The 17405-nt window shown below is 46.6% G+C and overlaps 1 protein-coding gene across 1 annotated transcript in view; it reads left to right on the plus strand.

Annotated features, from left to right (window-relative positions):
* The window catches only part of LOC106750300 (lachesin-like), a 66091-nt gene that overhangs the window by 18684 nt on the left and 30002 nt on the right, over positions 1–17405 (plus strand). Inside the window, exon 2 of the mRNA XM_014630589.1 lies at positions 12866–12968. Within this exon, the coding sequence (XP_014486075.1) occupies positions 12914–12968 (55 nt within the window). The 5' untranslated portion in view covers positions 12866–12913. The remainder of the gene's footprint in view (positions 1–12865; positions 12969–17405) is intronic.

Below are 17405 nucleotides of genomic sequence, written 5' to 3' on the forward strand. Positions count from 1 at the left end.
AGTGCCTGGAAATATGTCTTCACGGCGCTTTCATTTTTAGACGCGCAAATTTTCTCAACTCTTTTTTATAGACGCCCACTTACAGACGCGCGTGCGCACATACGCGATCTCTCCTCCTCGGGATCTCGTAATTCCGTCGCGGGATCTTCTGTATAGAAGTTTTTGCGCGTGAGTACGTAATCATATAATAAAACGCGTCGAAAAGATACATATAGTACGGCGCTCCAAGGTGAAGGAAGAGCACCGAGCGAAGGGTAGAATAGGGGGCGGGCAAAGCGGCGGTTGATTAGATTTCCCAGGGATGAGGGGGAGCGCGCGAGGGTGCGGAGGTCGGGGCAAATGTTCATGTCGAGGACATACGAGGAATCGTATTATCGACTCCCCTTCCTCCCCCCGCGACTCGCCCCTCTTCTTCCCTCCTCGTTTCCTGGCTGGTTGCAAGGCGCGAGGGATGAGGCAAACCAAGGAATTATGGAGGAATTGCATACGTGCGCTGCGTCCTCGATGCTGTATTATATAAACCGCGAGTACAGAGTCGGACCTACCCTTCCAGTTTATATAATAGCAGAGGGTTCCTGAGAGAGACGGAAGGGTGGAGGAATGGAGGGAAAGAGAGACGGCGGGTGAACGGAGCACAAAACGCGCGAGCGGACGCACGTTCGCGCATCCGTCGTGGAATGCTCAAAGGAATCACAGCGCGCGTTCAGCCGGCGAGTGCATCCCGAGACGCTACCCGGAGGGTAAACACTTCCTACTTACTCAGTCCGAAAGTGTTTCCGAATGACTGAAGCGAAAACGTTTCGCTTTGCTGCGCGGGAGGAGCGGCAGCGAGCGCGAGCGAGTTCGATTTCGATCGGACGCGACCCTCGGATCTTCCGGGACGCTGAATTACGCGACACGTAAACGTCGGCGGCCTCGCATAAGCTCCCCGACCGGCCTCGTGAATAAAACACGCGCGATGCGCGTTCGCAGCGTCGAGTTACCCGTATGAATCGAAGTGAAGAGCGAGTCGGCGAACGACGAAAACTGATACTTTGTCCGATCGAACGTGTGTGACGTGTGGATTCTTATTGGATCTCGCGTTACCGTTGTATCTCGGGACTTCTTATTCCGTCGTCGGGGAATTACGCGGATCCACCGGGGCGAAACTACCCCGCTGAAAAAAAGTCTGCGATTAATATTTCAACTGTTTCTCGGATCGCTCGGTTCCGCTTCCGCTTCCAATAGGACATAATTTATGTGACCTCCATCGAAGATCGTTCGGCCGAGAAGAGTTAACGGGCTGGCGGGGGTTCGCGTTCGCGGTGAAAAGTGTAACTTTATGACGTTATAAGCGAATTACCGAAACAGAGGCGAATTTCATTGATGTTTCTTTAAGTGAATTTCCGGCGCACCTATCCGGCAACCAATATAATTAAAAGCCCCCATCGGCCACGGAAATGCTTTATTTTCAACGTTCAAAGTGTTTTTAACTGGGCCGACTCATCCGCGAGATCTCGCACACGAACGTTCGTGTTTCGCGCAACTTATATTGCACCAACGTTTTTTCTCGTTTTTTTTTTTTTTTTCTACCGAGCGAACGTTCCGGCCGTAGAAATTCCGAGCGTAGGAAATAACGAAGGTACGCCGGCAGAACCGTTTTGTACTACATACGACGTACATAAGACGCTCACATGCGCGCGAACACACGTATGTGGAAGGGGCGCAATAAGGGGTTAACCGGTATAGGTAATGCGGAAACCAAGCAGGCCGCAGAGTATCGGCGTTCGAGTGCCTGCGATCGAAAGAAACTGCGCGGGAATCCTGTGCAGCTTATTTCTCCGCGAAGGAATGCCGTAACAAGCGGAATCGACAGGCCATGCGGTCAAGCCGGCTAAACGAATCGCGAACGAATGCCGAGCCTGAAGGGGAAACATTTATGATTAGGCCTCCGGGCTTTTTACATTCTCTTGGGCCGGATCGAAGTAAATCCACACGAAAGAATCACGGCAGCGATAACTCAATAACTTAATAATTTAATAAAGACGATAACTTAAGAATTGTTTACACACGCCACCTTGCTACAAGTACGATTCTAATTGATACGCTTGATAAACGAACTGGGTAATTTTGCTACGATCTTTATTCTGATATTACTCGGATACACGGAGTCCGGGAATTGCCAAGTGACATTCGATTTTTCATTAAAACCCGAGCGAACGTGTCTAGTCTGTATTAAACTGTACGGGACGCTCGGGAGGTCGCGCGAATCCAGCAGCAGCGCGAGATCGTGGACTCGCCGAGTACGAGAGTGAACCCCTGCGAGGGTTGAGGTTGGGTCTAATTCGGAGCGGACACGTACGAGAAAGTAACCAGTTGCCGGTATCGGCCGGCTGAATAACTGCCGATCCACCTGTCACGAACAGGTACGAATCGTCGAACCGCGGCGGGCGGCGGAGGAAGAGGGGAACACCTACACGGCGCGTACGTTATTGTTGGGTCAAAATATAGCGTTTCTTCCTCGATTCCATAAAATTTATCAAACGACCCGCGAGCGCAACCGATACCGCCGCGTCTCACGGGTCGTTTGCAGCACGCGCGGATTGCTCTCGGGAGAAACGAGGGAAGCGTGCTGTGTGACGCCGCGATCTCTAATAAGGTACAGGCCGATACAATCGACTGATTGAATGAGTTAGATATTACGCCAGTCGGCTCCACGTAGCGGCACAGAGCGATAGTTGCTGTTCGCGGCCATTACGTTCGGCCGTACTCGCTCGTCGGAACGTTCGGGGGTAATGGGAGAATGTTTCCGCGGCGAGTCGATTAAAATACAAAAGATTTCTCACTACGACTACCGTAGTCTAGTTAGTCTGGTTAGTTCTGTATTGAGTCTTCAAAATTAAGTCTCTTATTGTACTTCTTTGGTGCTACGAGTGAAAAGTTTCTTCCGTTTTCCCTACTCGAGGACTTAAACTAAAACTGCGGTTTAGGTAGATTAAATTTTCCAGCTTGTTACTAGTTTGTTGTCGGCTAATTATTTGCCAAAATGTGGAATCGGTTTGTGATCCATCCGTTATTTAGCTATTACGTATCAAATATGATAGAAGCGCCAGTAACACGTATGAAACTGTTTAAGAAGCGCTCGTCACCTCGTCCTTCTCGTGAAAAAATCAGCCGGTTAATAATTATCAGTCAGATGTTTCATTCCGCGCGATATTTCATTACAAGTGGCGGGACGGGGTTTTCGTTCTGAATGCAGGCGCGTTCTATTTCTCGTAAAAGCCCCGCGAGATGCAAAAGACATTCGGGAGGATGCGTTTTAGTTGTGTATTCGGGAATAGAAGAGGGGTGCGGTGTCGAGACGAGAGTAAATAGAGCGTCCTGTAACGCGGGCATTGAATGGAAAGATTTATTCGGCCGACGCGACTGTCACTTAAGCTATGCGGTTCAATGCGGAGCACGTTGACTTGTTTACGTCCTACCATTTTCGCGCTAACGAAACTTCCGCGAAATTAATGAAAATCTTTCTCCGGCACGAGCTGCATCGCGTGTTCCATCGTCGATTGACACCGTCGCGACTCGCGGTTATACTGAAAGAAGAAGGTATCGAATTTTCGGTACGAATATGAGAAAATATTCTTCGACGACGAGTAAAGTATCCTCAATCAATGGTAATAAATTAAATTGGCAAATTGTATGGAGAAACCACAATACACACGGTAAAAAATTTTGCTCCAATAAAATATTTATTACGTATAACTCAATATATGTAAAAATTTATCTTTCGAATTTTAGCTTTATAATATTCACTCTACCCACTTACATTATAATTTATTAAATATCTCGCTCACGTTGTAATTATATGTATATATATATATATATATATATTTCGCCACCCGCTTGAATTGTTCCCTCCTTGGAAATAAAGCGATCGACGAGACTTTCCAGTAACTTTCCAATCCCGCGCTCTCCGCGAAAACTTACACATCTTACTTCACATAGAGCAACCACTTTCTGATTGTTAAGCACTTCCGCTTCTCGACTCGAGATTCTACTTATCCCCCGAGACTCGTTCATTCCCGCGCTCTTCAATTCCGGGGGTGCAATTTTCCGTCCGATAGATCGCCGCTTATTTTCTTAGATTGCGCCGTTGGACTACAGCAGTCCGCATCGTCGTCTCCTTGCTCGCTGACCGCGACAACGAACGAATTACGTCCGGTTCTAAGAAATTCTGGGAATTCCCGGGAATTCCCGGGAATGTCTGAGATAGCATTACATTAGTTTACATTCGCAATTACATTTGTAGATGCGGCGTACGTCGCGCACCGTGACGATGCCGCGCGAGACGTTAATCCGAAATTCGCGCGACGAATATCACGACTGTCTAGCCGGATGAAAGGATAAAAAGCGGCACTGCCTCCCGACAGATGTCCAATCGGGCACGAGGGGAAAAATAAAAAAAGGAAGGAGGGGAAGAAAGAAAGAAAGAAAGAGAAAAAAAGAGGGGGAGGGGGGAGGAGCGGCGTTGATCCGCCCGAATGACCCAACTTGATGAAATTTCTCGTAAAAGCCCGTTTTCACGCGACATTAACCTTCGGCGCTTGTACTTTTTCCACCCCGCGCCGGTATCCCGCGGCCTTAAGCACCGCACCGATTAATTAGCAAATATCCAAGAATGGATTAACCAGTTACGCTATCAGTTCGACCGCGTAGTTAGCCCCTTTTATTGCATTGTCTTGCGTTGCGTCGGTTTCTCGCGGCAACAATAGCGCGATGGTTAAATCACCGGTGCGCAGGTATTTACCGATGTAAATCTGCCGGCTGACTTGAACAAAGGGAAAGTTCCGAACATAGCCTGTCCGTGCTTTGTTCGTATGGGCGTTATAGCACTTTTTTCGTTTCGTTCGCGCTCGAGAAAATTCGAAATGCAAAGCGGTAAGCAACGACCGATAATGATGTCTCAAAAATTACCCCGCGTCATTACATACAGTCTGACAGAGCTGACCTTTGACTTTTTCGGGTTGTTAATTTTTCTAACAATAACGCATAATGAATGAACGCAGGCTCGCATTACCGGATATTAAACTCATTATCATTCGAACACTCGGTTCACATCAACCGGAAGAACGAGAAAGCGATTCAGCTCGCTACGACTGCGTGTATCTACGTTTCCCGCGTTCTACGACTACCGCGTCATACGGCGATGGTATAATGACCGGTTGATTATTTTTTTTTATTTCACGGGGAACTTTTCGCCTTCGCTGGACGCGTTCCAGCTCCGCCGCCGTTATATTCATACGATTATTTCGCATACGCGCCGAAACGCCGACGGTCGCGCGTTATTTCAGCGGCGGGTGGATTCCGCGCGCCGAGCTGACAGTGAGGGATTTCGGCGCATAGAAACGCGCGCGAAATCAAATTCGGTGGTTTTACCTTCCAAATTGAGGCCGTTTAATAGACGCCAAAGTGTCCGCGACAGAGCCCTCCCCATTGTTATTTTGAATGGATATACGCCGCTGTGTGTCGTGACAACACACACACACATACACACACACCTCGGTTTATCGGCGGAAAATCTGCATCAGCCATGTCGTGTTGCATTTTCCATGCCTGCGTGGATTTGACTTCTTGTCTCGAGTTGAAAATTAATTAATAGCCTGTCTCGTTTTATATTTATAATAGCGTGCCTCATTTTCGCCCGCGCCTCCATCTCTCGCCATAGCGATGATGACAGTGACCTCGGAAGAGGACGAAAAGTGCGAAGTAATGTTCTCTGGGAACTGCCTTGATGATTTTAAAAAGCGACACAATTTTACGAGAACAACGGATTACGAAAATATCAGTGTTTAAATTAATATTTAAATCGTGACAAAGAAGAAAAAAACGTTCGAGTGCGAGAAAGTCGCTTCATGAATTAACCTGGACGGACTCGTTCGTCCGTTTGTTCGTTCGTTCATTCGTTTCATTCGTTCGTTCGTTCGTTCCGTATCATCTTATTGAATTAGCTTCCATCCCACCGTGTATCCTACCCGAGTATCATCCTCGGATCTCCCCGAGGCGAGCTATATAGCTCGTGAGAAATTAACCGGGACTCCACGAAAGAGTTTCGATTCTGCTGCATAATGTACTTCGGCTCACACGGCAGAAATTCCACGGACCTTCCTTCGCCCGCAGGGATTTCCCGCGTACTTCAAATTTTCCACAAACGAGTTACTAAGCGCGGCTTAGCTGGCCTTATGCGCGTCCGTGTTACAAAGTTGGTTGGTTCCGCTCCTGCTTTTGCCGTCGCCGAGATGGTCCTTCTCGATCGCGTTTCCCACGAGAAAGAGCGAGAGAGAGAGAGAGAGAGAGACACACACACATACACAGAAGCTTTTCCTCCTATCCCGCGTCCCCGTCATATTCATTAACGGTGGCCAAATGACACGGAATTGCGGCTAAAAGTACGCGTACTTTGCAACGTAACAACGTTCGCGATCCTGTGGTGGTACTTGAAGAGCACGGTACCTTTATGTCGTTCGCATGTGTCGCCTGCGCGTGTATGTGTGTTGAGTGTGTGCGCGTATATGTACAGGCGACTACCAATGAACGCGAACGTTGGCGAGCGGAGCTTTTAAAAATTTAATTGGCGCGTCATGCGGAAGGCGAAAACACGAAGCGCGTTTTGACGCGGTAGTGCACGACTTATAATAATTACACTGTTTTTATTACTTCTATTCTCGTTGCGCCCGCTAATGGCGGCGCGACCAGCGAAATTACGATACACATTAATTCGCGCGAGATCGCCAGATATTAAGCGAGCGACGAAATCGCCCCAGTAAGGTCGATTTTTAACGATAACGTTTCCAGCAAACAAAGCAACAACAGATCAGATTAAGACGCCGCGCTCGTTCGAATTAAATTTCCGTCTTAATTACTTGTTTCAAATGTTTTACGTAAGTTTATGTATTCACATTTATGTGTCATAAGTTTACCTTATAAACATCAAATTTATTCGAAATATATCTTGAATCTTAGTAAATTTACTTCAATCAATATTAAACTAAAACGCTAAAACTAAACTTTGGTGTACTTACATTCTAACCGAATTTAACTTTCCTTCGATAAAGTTTATAATATTCTTGAAGAGAGAACAAATTCTTTCTTTGAGTAAATGATGAGCTTTTCTAATAATTGTGATGAATATATTTACTACTATATATTTTAATACTGTTATCAAGAAAAAAAAATATTGTTTGTTCAAGGTAACCATTATTTAAAGGAAGAAAAATAAACTGAGCAATTGCTTTTCTTCGCAGTACAATGAAACAACAAAAGCGAAAATTTTTTTCTCTGTGTGCGGTGGTGTCGTGTTCGCGACCGGGATTATGAAATATGTAGCGCGTATGAGAATGTAAAATAATAAATAACAAATGATGACGACCTCTTCCGGGACACGTCGGTTTTCCGTGGCGACGTCAAGCCTGCCGGAAACTCGAAGCGTACTCGCGTCGCTTCACGTTTCACGAAGCTAGTAGTCAAATACGCGCGCTTTCACACTGCACTATCAACGGGCTAAGAATTTTGCCGTGGACCGTCGGGAGCGCAGGTGCCCGTCTTGCACGCTTAACAATCAAATTAATGTTTAAGGATTTATCACATGTACGGAGCGAAAGAGAGAGAGAGAGAGAAAAGGGAGAGTGAATGAGGAGAGGTGCGGAAAGCAATTAGGACGATGCGCCGGTCGCCAATTTGTACGTTTACATCGTTACGAACGAATAAATGCCGGGGCCGCTGTCGTTACTACGAAGATTAGATTAACTGTCTCTTCATTTCGAGCAGAGACAGTTATTACTGCCGCAGGGCGGTCGCGCCGGGAGTAATCGCGCGGGTCGTCCGATCGTGCGAGGTTTCTTGTCTATAAACGTTCCGCAGGGCGAGACTCCTCCACCCCGACCGCACACTCTTCCCCCGAACCACCGCAAATGCACGCCAAGGCATTACAGGCTTTATAGCTTACGATTAAAAGCGATGCCGTTTCGGAGACGCGTCGCCGTACTGTCTCTTGATAGCAGGCAGACGCCGTTAGGCGCGAACGTGCCTCTATTAAGCGTCACCTGTGTATTGTCGATAAATGGTACCTGCTGTCTCTCCTTGATACCATCCTTCTGTGGAAGTATCTCTCGCATCCGATTTGTCAATTTTTCCGAACCTGCTTTTCGAACCCACGGATTCCGAAGTTATCGGGGTGATGAGAAGAAATACGACCTGAGATCTGAGGCGCGCTATATAAGCACGAGAATTAGTTCGACACTTTTGTTACCTCAGCGTCACATACGTGTGACACGTTATATGTAAGATACTCAATTTACTTTTTTAATACATTTTGTGCCATTTTTCCAGCAAATGTTATTACAGTCAATGATAATAACCTTACACGCATTTTGCTGCTTTTATTTTTTTAGTTAAAATCAGAGAATGGTATAGTTTTAGACCGAAAGTGGCTATAACTTCAATGAGATTTAGTGCGGGCTACAGTGAGCGACTTTCAATTTAAGCGCTGTAGCGAACTTGTTGATAATCCGCGCGAATGTTGCCCGGCGAATTATCCGAATGCTCAGACGACACTCCGGTAATTTCCCGAGTGGTACCTGACGGCAGGATATTTTACGTGATTTCGAGTACGAGGCGGTTATACGAGTGCGCGGATATAGCACATATACGAAGATATACGATAAGACACGGGTTCATATTGGCCACACCGCTCTACTCTTTGCGCGCGTTCGTGTCTCCATTAAACGCGGTCTCGGATGCTTTATTTGCAGTAGACCGTCCACTGTGCCAAAGGAATTGCCTTCTGGACAGGACCGATTGATCGCGGATATATGAATTACTTTAGAACCGCGATATTTTCTCTCTGCAGTGTCGCTGATGTCTCGATTCGGTTGGGTTCTTTCCGAGGCGAGAATCCACACGACTTCTTTATCTTCGGTATTAAACAATCTCGGCAGTTAAGTGTCGAATTAAAGTCCTGTTAAAATAAAATTATACATATACTCGATATTAAAATTAGATAAAATTATATATTCGGTATATTACTTTACACGGGTAATGTGTTAAAAAGTACACAAATATAATATTAAATCAAGACGTTCCCCGTGTTAAAGTAACAGAAAATTCAGTAGATCATTTTTAACAGAAAATTCTTTTACCGTGTTCGAACGTGTCTGCTTTCATCATCGACGTTTCATCATCTTTTGAGATCAAGAAGCCGGAGTTCCACTTATTGCGCAAGACCAGCTTCTGACCGCAGGCAATTCGCGCCAGGATCTCGCGCGCGGGTCGAACCGGGGGATACGCGATTAACCGACGGAACGTTTCCATCGGCGCGAAGACCGGCAGAGGGAGAAAGAGAAAAAGAGAGAGAAAGACAAAGAGGCTGTCTCCCTTGATACGCTCGTCAACGCGAAACGCGGCGTCGCGTCGGCCGTGAGCACGCGCGCGCGACTTCTTATCGCCGACGCGTTCAATGCATAAAGCATAAAGTTCGTATCTCATGCATACATTCATAGAGCTGGCGTGGCGATGGCGGAGGCGGGGGGCTGGAGCGAGACGAAAGTCATAACTTACGGGGTGTGTGCCACACCTCTCGTGTGTGTATACCAGTATCCAGTAACCACCGCCACTCCGCTCGAGAGAGTATCGAAACACCCGCGGAATCACCGGAGGATGACTGAGGCACGTATGACGGCTGGCGCTCTTCGCGAAGGCTCTCTCGCCTGCGCTCAAAATTCCATTTCGCCGCGAGAAAATTCCATTTTTCCAACAGGGTCCCTCTCTCCCTCCTGTTCTCTCTCTCTCTCTCTCTCTTTCCCGGACGATTCATTGAAAAATAGTCCATTTACCGCGGCCTCTTTTTGCAATAAATCAATCGCGCCTTTCCGACTGTGCCCTATAAACATCCCCTTCCGCCTGCCTCTTCCATCTTCCATTTTTCTCGCCGGGAGCTCTCTACTTGCTTCGATGCACCAACCGAGCCATTGGATTGTCTTCCGAGATGACTGCTGACAAATAGCGAATCGATCCGGCGCCGCCGCGCATCGGCCGATACGCCATAAAGCTGCCGCAACGGAGCGCCGTTTTGATGCTTTATGGGCATCGCGTCGCATCGCCGGCCGATGGCTGGATGACGTTGTCGGGATGGATGTGTATGCGGCTTGGATTGGCCGCGAGAGAGAGAGAGAGAGAGCGATGTTCGTTTAGGGAATGAACCGCGGACGACGGGCGTGACGCGTATTCGTTCCCACGTCGCGTGAAAACGCGAACCGGCACGCGGTTTCCGGGACAACGGATTTTACAGGTGCCGCGAGAGCTTCGCACCGATGTCGGTGGAATTTCAAAGGACCGTTTCCGCGCTTTGTTCCCCGGTTGGTCTTGGAACGTCTGCTGACGGCCGTTCGACGTTTGTGTTTTGTGAATTTCCGGCCCCCCAAAATATCCCTTAAAATTTAACGCGCAAACTTCCCTCCTCTCGCGCATTTCCTTCCCGCTTGTGCGTCGCAAACGCGAAATAATGTGCAAATCTCACAAATATTTCATACGTTTTATTTACACTCATCTTTGTCATATATCCACCGTGATTGCATTTCTAGGGTCGAGACTACAAGAACGAGAAGCATTGACTGTAAAATGTCGATTTTAGGGAGACTGTAAGATGAAAACTTGCTAAGAATTCGATGAAACTTTTCACCACGTATACACTGAAATATTACCTAACTGTTCGTGCAGTCAGGAGAAGATTCGCTATAATTTTGCTCAATGAACACTAATTTTATGAGTGACTCCCTTGATGCGCCATTTTAAGAAAGTACAAAAATGCGACACTGGCTTTTACAGTCTCCCTAATTGTCACTCGCGGATTGATATAGTTGTTGATTTTTTTTTAATATTTTCCCTTCGAAAAAAAATATACACGTTACCCAAGGGATACACCGGACTGGCACACTGGTTTTTACGAGCACGGCTCCGATTGCACTATTAGTGCATCGTAGGTTGTCGGTCGGAGGTGATAGCGGATCGCAGATTGATTTGCGTTGGGAGCAGGTGCGGCCCGAGCGGGATCGATGGCCGCGCGTCGACACTTTCTTTCATCGCGTGACATGCGAGGGAATAAAAATTCCTCATCCGCGGTTTTATCGACATCGTGGAATGAGTCGGCGGATGTGCCGTCGAACGCCGGGGGAAAAACGTGCCACGGTGAAGAAGGAGCAGCGCGCGTTGTCTGGCGCGAAAGAAGCGCGCGAGAAGGCAGAGCGAAATCCTATTCTTTCGTTTGCATTAATATCCGGAAGCCTGAGATTACACGTTGGCATATCGGCTGCGAATCCATCCGCGGTAAAATCGCAGCGGACGGTATATCGAATGTGTATTCTGCGCTCTCCGCCGCTTTGACTTCTTTTCTCTCAAAGATGTCTTTAAGGCGTCTTAAAAATGTCTTAATGTAACGTCACGCAATCGTCGTGATATCCCGACTGTTTCCCGCGCCGCGCAATCGTCGGGTATACGCAAGCGATAAAAATCCCTGTTGTAAGATTGAGAAAGTTCACGACACGGCGCGACACGACGTTAAAGTGCATCAACATTCCGACGGTGTGTTTATTTCCAAGACAGACGAGTTTGAAAAGTTCAAACAAGCAGTAATCTGATAAGATAAACTGCGGATTGTGCTGCCGCCGGTATCATTCAACAGACGCCTTGTGGAAAATGCAGCTTCAACTCTGAATGCCACGGGGTTAAGTGTATCTTACCTCGCAGACGACCTGTGACTTTCTGAAAGCTTGCTATTATTTCGCTCGCATTGTTTGTGTTGCGTGCTCTTGGAAAATCTCATTCCTTATCAAATATATTTCTCCCTTCCTTTCTCCGTCTTTTTCCCCCTTTTCTTGAACTACGTTTGTCTCTATTATCAGTTAGCATAATTTAACGCTTGTGCAAGCTTCCATTTCTTATTTGGCTCTCTCACTCCTTCTAGGAACATCCGATATGATTTCGTTTCCCCTGCAGATTTTATTTCCGTTACATTCCACTTTTTTCCACCGAAAAGCTCTCCCTCCTTCCTGCTCCATAATACAACGATTCCCCTTCTTTCTCCCCTTTTTGTTTCTCGAGCCAAGAATCCCGAGGAATCGTGCGGTAGATACTCGCGTGCTAATGCTTAATCGTCCTTTACGCTTCATTGTTCATGTTCATTAAAGCTCAACTGTGCATGCGACGCCCCGCGATTTTCAACGGCGTCGAAATAACGAGAGGCGTCTCTCTCTCTCGGCGTGGCTCCTTTAATTGGTGATAGGATAACTACGGGGTGGTCATTAATTACAGTCGGCAAGCTCCCCAGCGTTGCGGTTAGTTTGCTTCGAAGCTACTTTCGATCTCCGTCCCTCTTCCGCCGCTTCCGCTGTGCCACCTCCGCTCGGCTGTTCCCTTTTCCCCCGCGCCGGTTCTCTTACCTCCGTAATGCCGAGGGTATCGAGAGCGTTAAGACTGAAAGACGGACGATAATTAAAATTGACGCGCTCCCTCCCTTTCTCTCTCTCTCTCTCTCTCTCTCTTCCTTTTTCTTAGAGAGAAAAAACGTACAGCAGGAAGAACGACGCACGCGATATAGATTATAGAGGAAAATAAATTTCTCGCGATGGAAATTGCGAACGGCTGACGCAGTTTCTCGTGATCGGCGAACTAGCGTACTCACCACCGCGCAATCATTTGTGAGCGAAATTAATCGAGTAAGATTAGCTTCTCACTCGCAACAGAATGCGGCGAAAAAGGTTAATGCGGCGCGATGATTAAGTTGCGATCGTCAATAAATACAACTGTGACACATATCAAATATTTTTCCTTGTGTTTTCAGATCGCCGACTGGTGTCCCGAAGAATCATCAGACAACTGATCGATTCTCATGGCAGCGCGGAAACTCGCAGCTCTCTTCGCCGCGATCTTACAACTTTGCTTATGTGAGTGAGTCTCCTTTTCTCTCATTAGCGTATGCGTTAATATCCTCGCGATATCCCTTTATATGAGTTGGATTGTTTGAATCGTTAGATTAGTTGGATTTGTTTCGTATGTATATATATTTCGAGCATTACTATGAAATTATGAACTTTGCACAGCATTATTTTCAAAACAAAATAGTCAATATTTCTTAAATTTGTGTCTGCATATCTTTAATATCAGTAATTTTTCTATCTAAATCTTACTTTCGGTTTAGAAGATATTAAAAATATAAATTTTTTTAAATATTCCGCTAATTTCAAGGAACGCGTACAAAATGTAACAACTTTGGTTATAAATAACTCAGCTCTCGAATGGCCACTCTTTTCCTAATTGCGCGGACAGTTAGATAATATTTCAATATATACGTAATACAAGTTTCATCGAATTCTTATCACACTCATTTTACAACCTCCTCAAATATACGAGGCGGCCTGGTTTCGAAGGCTTAAATGTCGAAGCCATGTAGTTACGTTCATGCAGACTTGCTGATTTAATAAGCAAGCAATCATCCTTTCATACCCGTTTCCTACCATATACCCGCAATTTGTTCGACGAATACAGACCAATTATCTGAAAGCTACGAGAAATTCGATCAATAAGCATCCGGGGAAGCCGCGGGCGCGCTATTTCAGCGTCTCGTCTCAGAGGCGAAAAATTTGTGATCGCTCTTCTAGCGTTTGCTCTCGCCGACCCTCGCCGTGTCATCCGAACGTCACGGTATTTCCGAGCCCGGGAGAGATCAACGGCGGTTCTTATAATTCGATGGAAGAGTCAGGAGACGAAGGCAAAATGGACCGCCGCCGTGACGGCGAGAGAGCCGCGTCACGCCGGAGTGACGACGAGGAAGGGCGGAATTGAAGGACGAAGGAAAAGGGTGAATCGAAAGAGCGCCCGTTCACAATCACGGGCGTTGCCTCCGTCCGTATGACTTTCATGAGGAAGCCACGGAAATTCTCCCGATGTCGTACAACAACCATCCGCAATACTGTTTGTTCTGACGACCGAGTGCGTCGAACCGTTTCTCAAACAGAAATAACTCTCGAATATTTCCTTCGGTACACGACGTAAATGTGAAGGTAGTTACGGCTAGAAGCGGCCGGTATAAAAGAAACGTGTATAATATTTTATGGGATATTTATTCTTTCTCTCTCTCTCGCGCTCCGTTCTCCGTTTTTCGCGAGCCACGCGAAGAAACGATATTGTACCTTTTAATGACAAGCCGAGAATTACAATGAACACGAAATATCCATCTCACTGGCCGCGTCACGTTATTTTCAAGATAAAATGCACGAAACGATGTATAAGGAATGTACGTTTCTGAATATTTTCAATTTCTCAGGTTATCAAGATTCAGATCGTACTGAAGGAAATATTATAATTATTATCGCCCTTAACTGTACCATTTTTATGGTTTTAACTACAAAAGTAGTGTTAATACACATGTAAGATTATATTGTCGCTAATATTATACACGGAAAAAAAGCCTTCGTTTCTGCAACGGGGTAGAGACCAGATGAAAGCTCAGTAACAGGAAATGAAAAGTCGGCAACAAGAAGTGATATCTCTGTTACCGCGACTGAGAACATTCGTTTGAACATTCAGCTGCATTAAAACTCGGTTGGAATAACTGAGGACAATAACTGAGTGGAAGGAATCCTCCTATTGGAATCTTTCGGTTCCTGCAATCAAATTTTCGTCCGATCTCCAGGCAGCGGAAAATTCAGTTATACCAACGGAATTGTTTTATTCCGTGTAATAACACTTACTAGAAAAATGATTCTTCCGAACGCAATTCTTTCGCTATAACGATTATAATTACAAATGCCAAATATTTTTCTCTCAGTGTGTAGACATTGAAACGACCGATGAAAAAAGGCACTTACTCTTTTTAATTCTGAAATTTTCTTTTTTAGATTTACTCGTTTAAACTTCAACGCAACTTTAAGCGAGTGTGTATGTGTGTGTGTGTGTGTGTGTGTGTGTGCGTGTGCGTGCAAAATTCTGTTCGAGCAACGATAACTGATATTGGATTCGCGTCTCGTCTCGAACTCCTCGGCCGAAAGTGGGTCCCACGTGCTACGACAAATCCCCGCGTAACTCATTTTATGAGGCCCTTTTATGTGTCACAGGCCTTAGGCCCTGGCGACTAATCCGGCCACTGTCCGTGAGCTTTGCAGTCGGCCAAGTTCCGTTGTAAGCCGCGGCCGTAAGACGCAACGGATGTTACCTCGCTCGGCGAGAGGGAGCGCCAAGCCGGCCTCCTCCCGCCCACCCACCCCCTTTCGCTCACTCTCGCTCTGAATCTCTTACCCCGTTATATCCGCGTTGCGGTGGCGCGGCGCCGCAACGACCCTACGAGGACGATACATCGTCGGGGGTAGCCAGCGCGAGGGAGTTTGTAGAATCCACTTAAATCCACCGTGATTTACTCGGGCACGCCGCGTCCAGCCCCCCCCTCCCCCTCTTCCTCCCGCTCATCCTGCCTTCCTTCCTTCCTTCCTTCCTCCTAACCGCCCGGATGCAGCCGCAACCGCAATAAGTAACCAGGCCTCAAGTTTTTTGGACCGATGGAAAGCGTTGAGAAGGATTCGTCACCCGCTGGTTAATCCTTAAGTACATAGCGCGTTATATTCGTGAGGTTTTCTACAGGAACGCGCTGTTACGTTATCTCACGTAACTCGATACGGATAGCAGAAAACTCTTCTTATTATCGAACCTTTTCTCTCCCCCTCCTCTCCCTCTCTTTCTATCTTTATTTATCCTTTTCAATTACTGACGCAATACATTTTCGCTCTTCTTCCTCGGCGTATCGTTGTCATCGGAAGGCCATCGTGAGTTGTGTTCCCGTCGAGACCCGTCGAAGATGAAGGAATCCTAGATAGAAATCAGCGCAGCGTTTCTTTGACCCGACTTCGCCAAGTTGATTATGTAATGGCGAGATATAAGTGCGGACGACGGGACTCGTCGCGGACATATTAAAGCTCCCGCTCTTTTGTCCGTCCGTAGAATTAAAAGGCGCAGCCGCTCGAAGGGATTAGACGGAGAGGGCGTAATTAATTTCGGCAGTGCTTCTTATTTTTAACGACGGTCGTATTATTGCTACGCCGCGCTTTCTTTATTTCACTTCCGATACTTTGTCCCGCCCACCGTGGCTCAGGGCAGATCCGTACGAAATGGTATTACGGTATTTCTTTGAATCGGGGGAATTTACGGGATTTTTGCGGAGCGCGTTTTCAGCGTCTGCGAGCCCGCGAGGATGCGACGGGGGAGATATCTCTTTCCTTTTTTTCTTCCCTCCTTTCGCCGACTCGACGAGGGAGGAATAACGCAACGTGCACGGTTTCTCGACGCGCGAATATCGACGCGATGCGTATGCGCGCGCGACGTCATTACGCCCGCAATTTTTCCCGATTTACCCGGTTACGTATATGAATATGTGTGTGTGGTTTTTTTTTGTTTGCTTACAAAAACGCTAATTAAGGATACGACGTAGTGGCGGTGGGCACCGCAAAAATGTGGCGGACGCGGCGGTGTCGCGCGATAGTAAACGCCGTTACGCGTTAGCGTAATAATTACGAATGCGACCGTTAATACACTCGCCTAATGGCGCGATCAGCGTAACTATGATGTTCCCACCTTTTACCATGCATACCTAAAAGTATATTACTTCATAGTCGCGAGCCAACGCGGCTGTTCCCCCTCTCGTGAATCCTTGCGATACGCTCTCAATATCCAAGCTCGGTTGCAGCTTCCAACGGTAAGCGTTGAAAGTTTCATTCGCGTACACGTCCAATAGATCAAAACGTAAATTGCGACAAGAATAATATCGCTTTGTGACTTGACGGTGCGTAGAGAAAAAAATTAATCGAATATTTTCTCCCTCTCTCTCTCTCTCTCTCTCTCGAATATTTTACTTCCGTTCTCGAATCACGAAGTAATATTTGTTATTCTCGTTCCAACGTAACAACTGTTATTTCGTAGCGTTCTTTTTTTGCCCGCTTTCCCAATGTCAAATTTAATCGAGAAACTCGAATTTTTATTCTACTATAAATCCACGGAGCGGACGAATTTGTTAAGTCAATTTTTTCTGCAAATTTCAAACTCGACATGAGAAATGTCAAACGATACCGTATCGTTTAAACATTACATAGCACTTCTACATACGACAATACGTCGAAACTTCATTCTTTTCGTGTCCTTTGGTCTCGTAGGAAGACAGATATTCATCTACGGGGAGTTCTCTCTTTGTTTCTTTTCTTCTCTTAGATAAAAACGAGCCGCGAGATATGAATCGACCCAAACACAAGGATCCCTCGTGACTGCTCGTTCGCGAAATCGCAGCCGCTCGTATTCTCGTCAGCGATCGGCCCTCGTCGCGCGTTCTCCCGCAAGATTTA

This window comes from Dinoponera quadriceps, unplaced genomic scaffold (assembly GCF_001313825.1).
Source record: "Dinoponera quadriceps isolate SergipeBrazil2010 unplaced genomic scaffold, ASM131382v1 scaffold141, whole genome shotgun sequence".
NCBI lineage: Eukaryota > Metazoa > Arthropoda > Insecta > Hymenoptera > Formicidae > Dinoponera > Dinoponera quadriceps.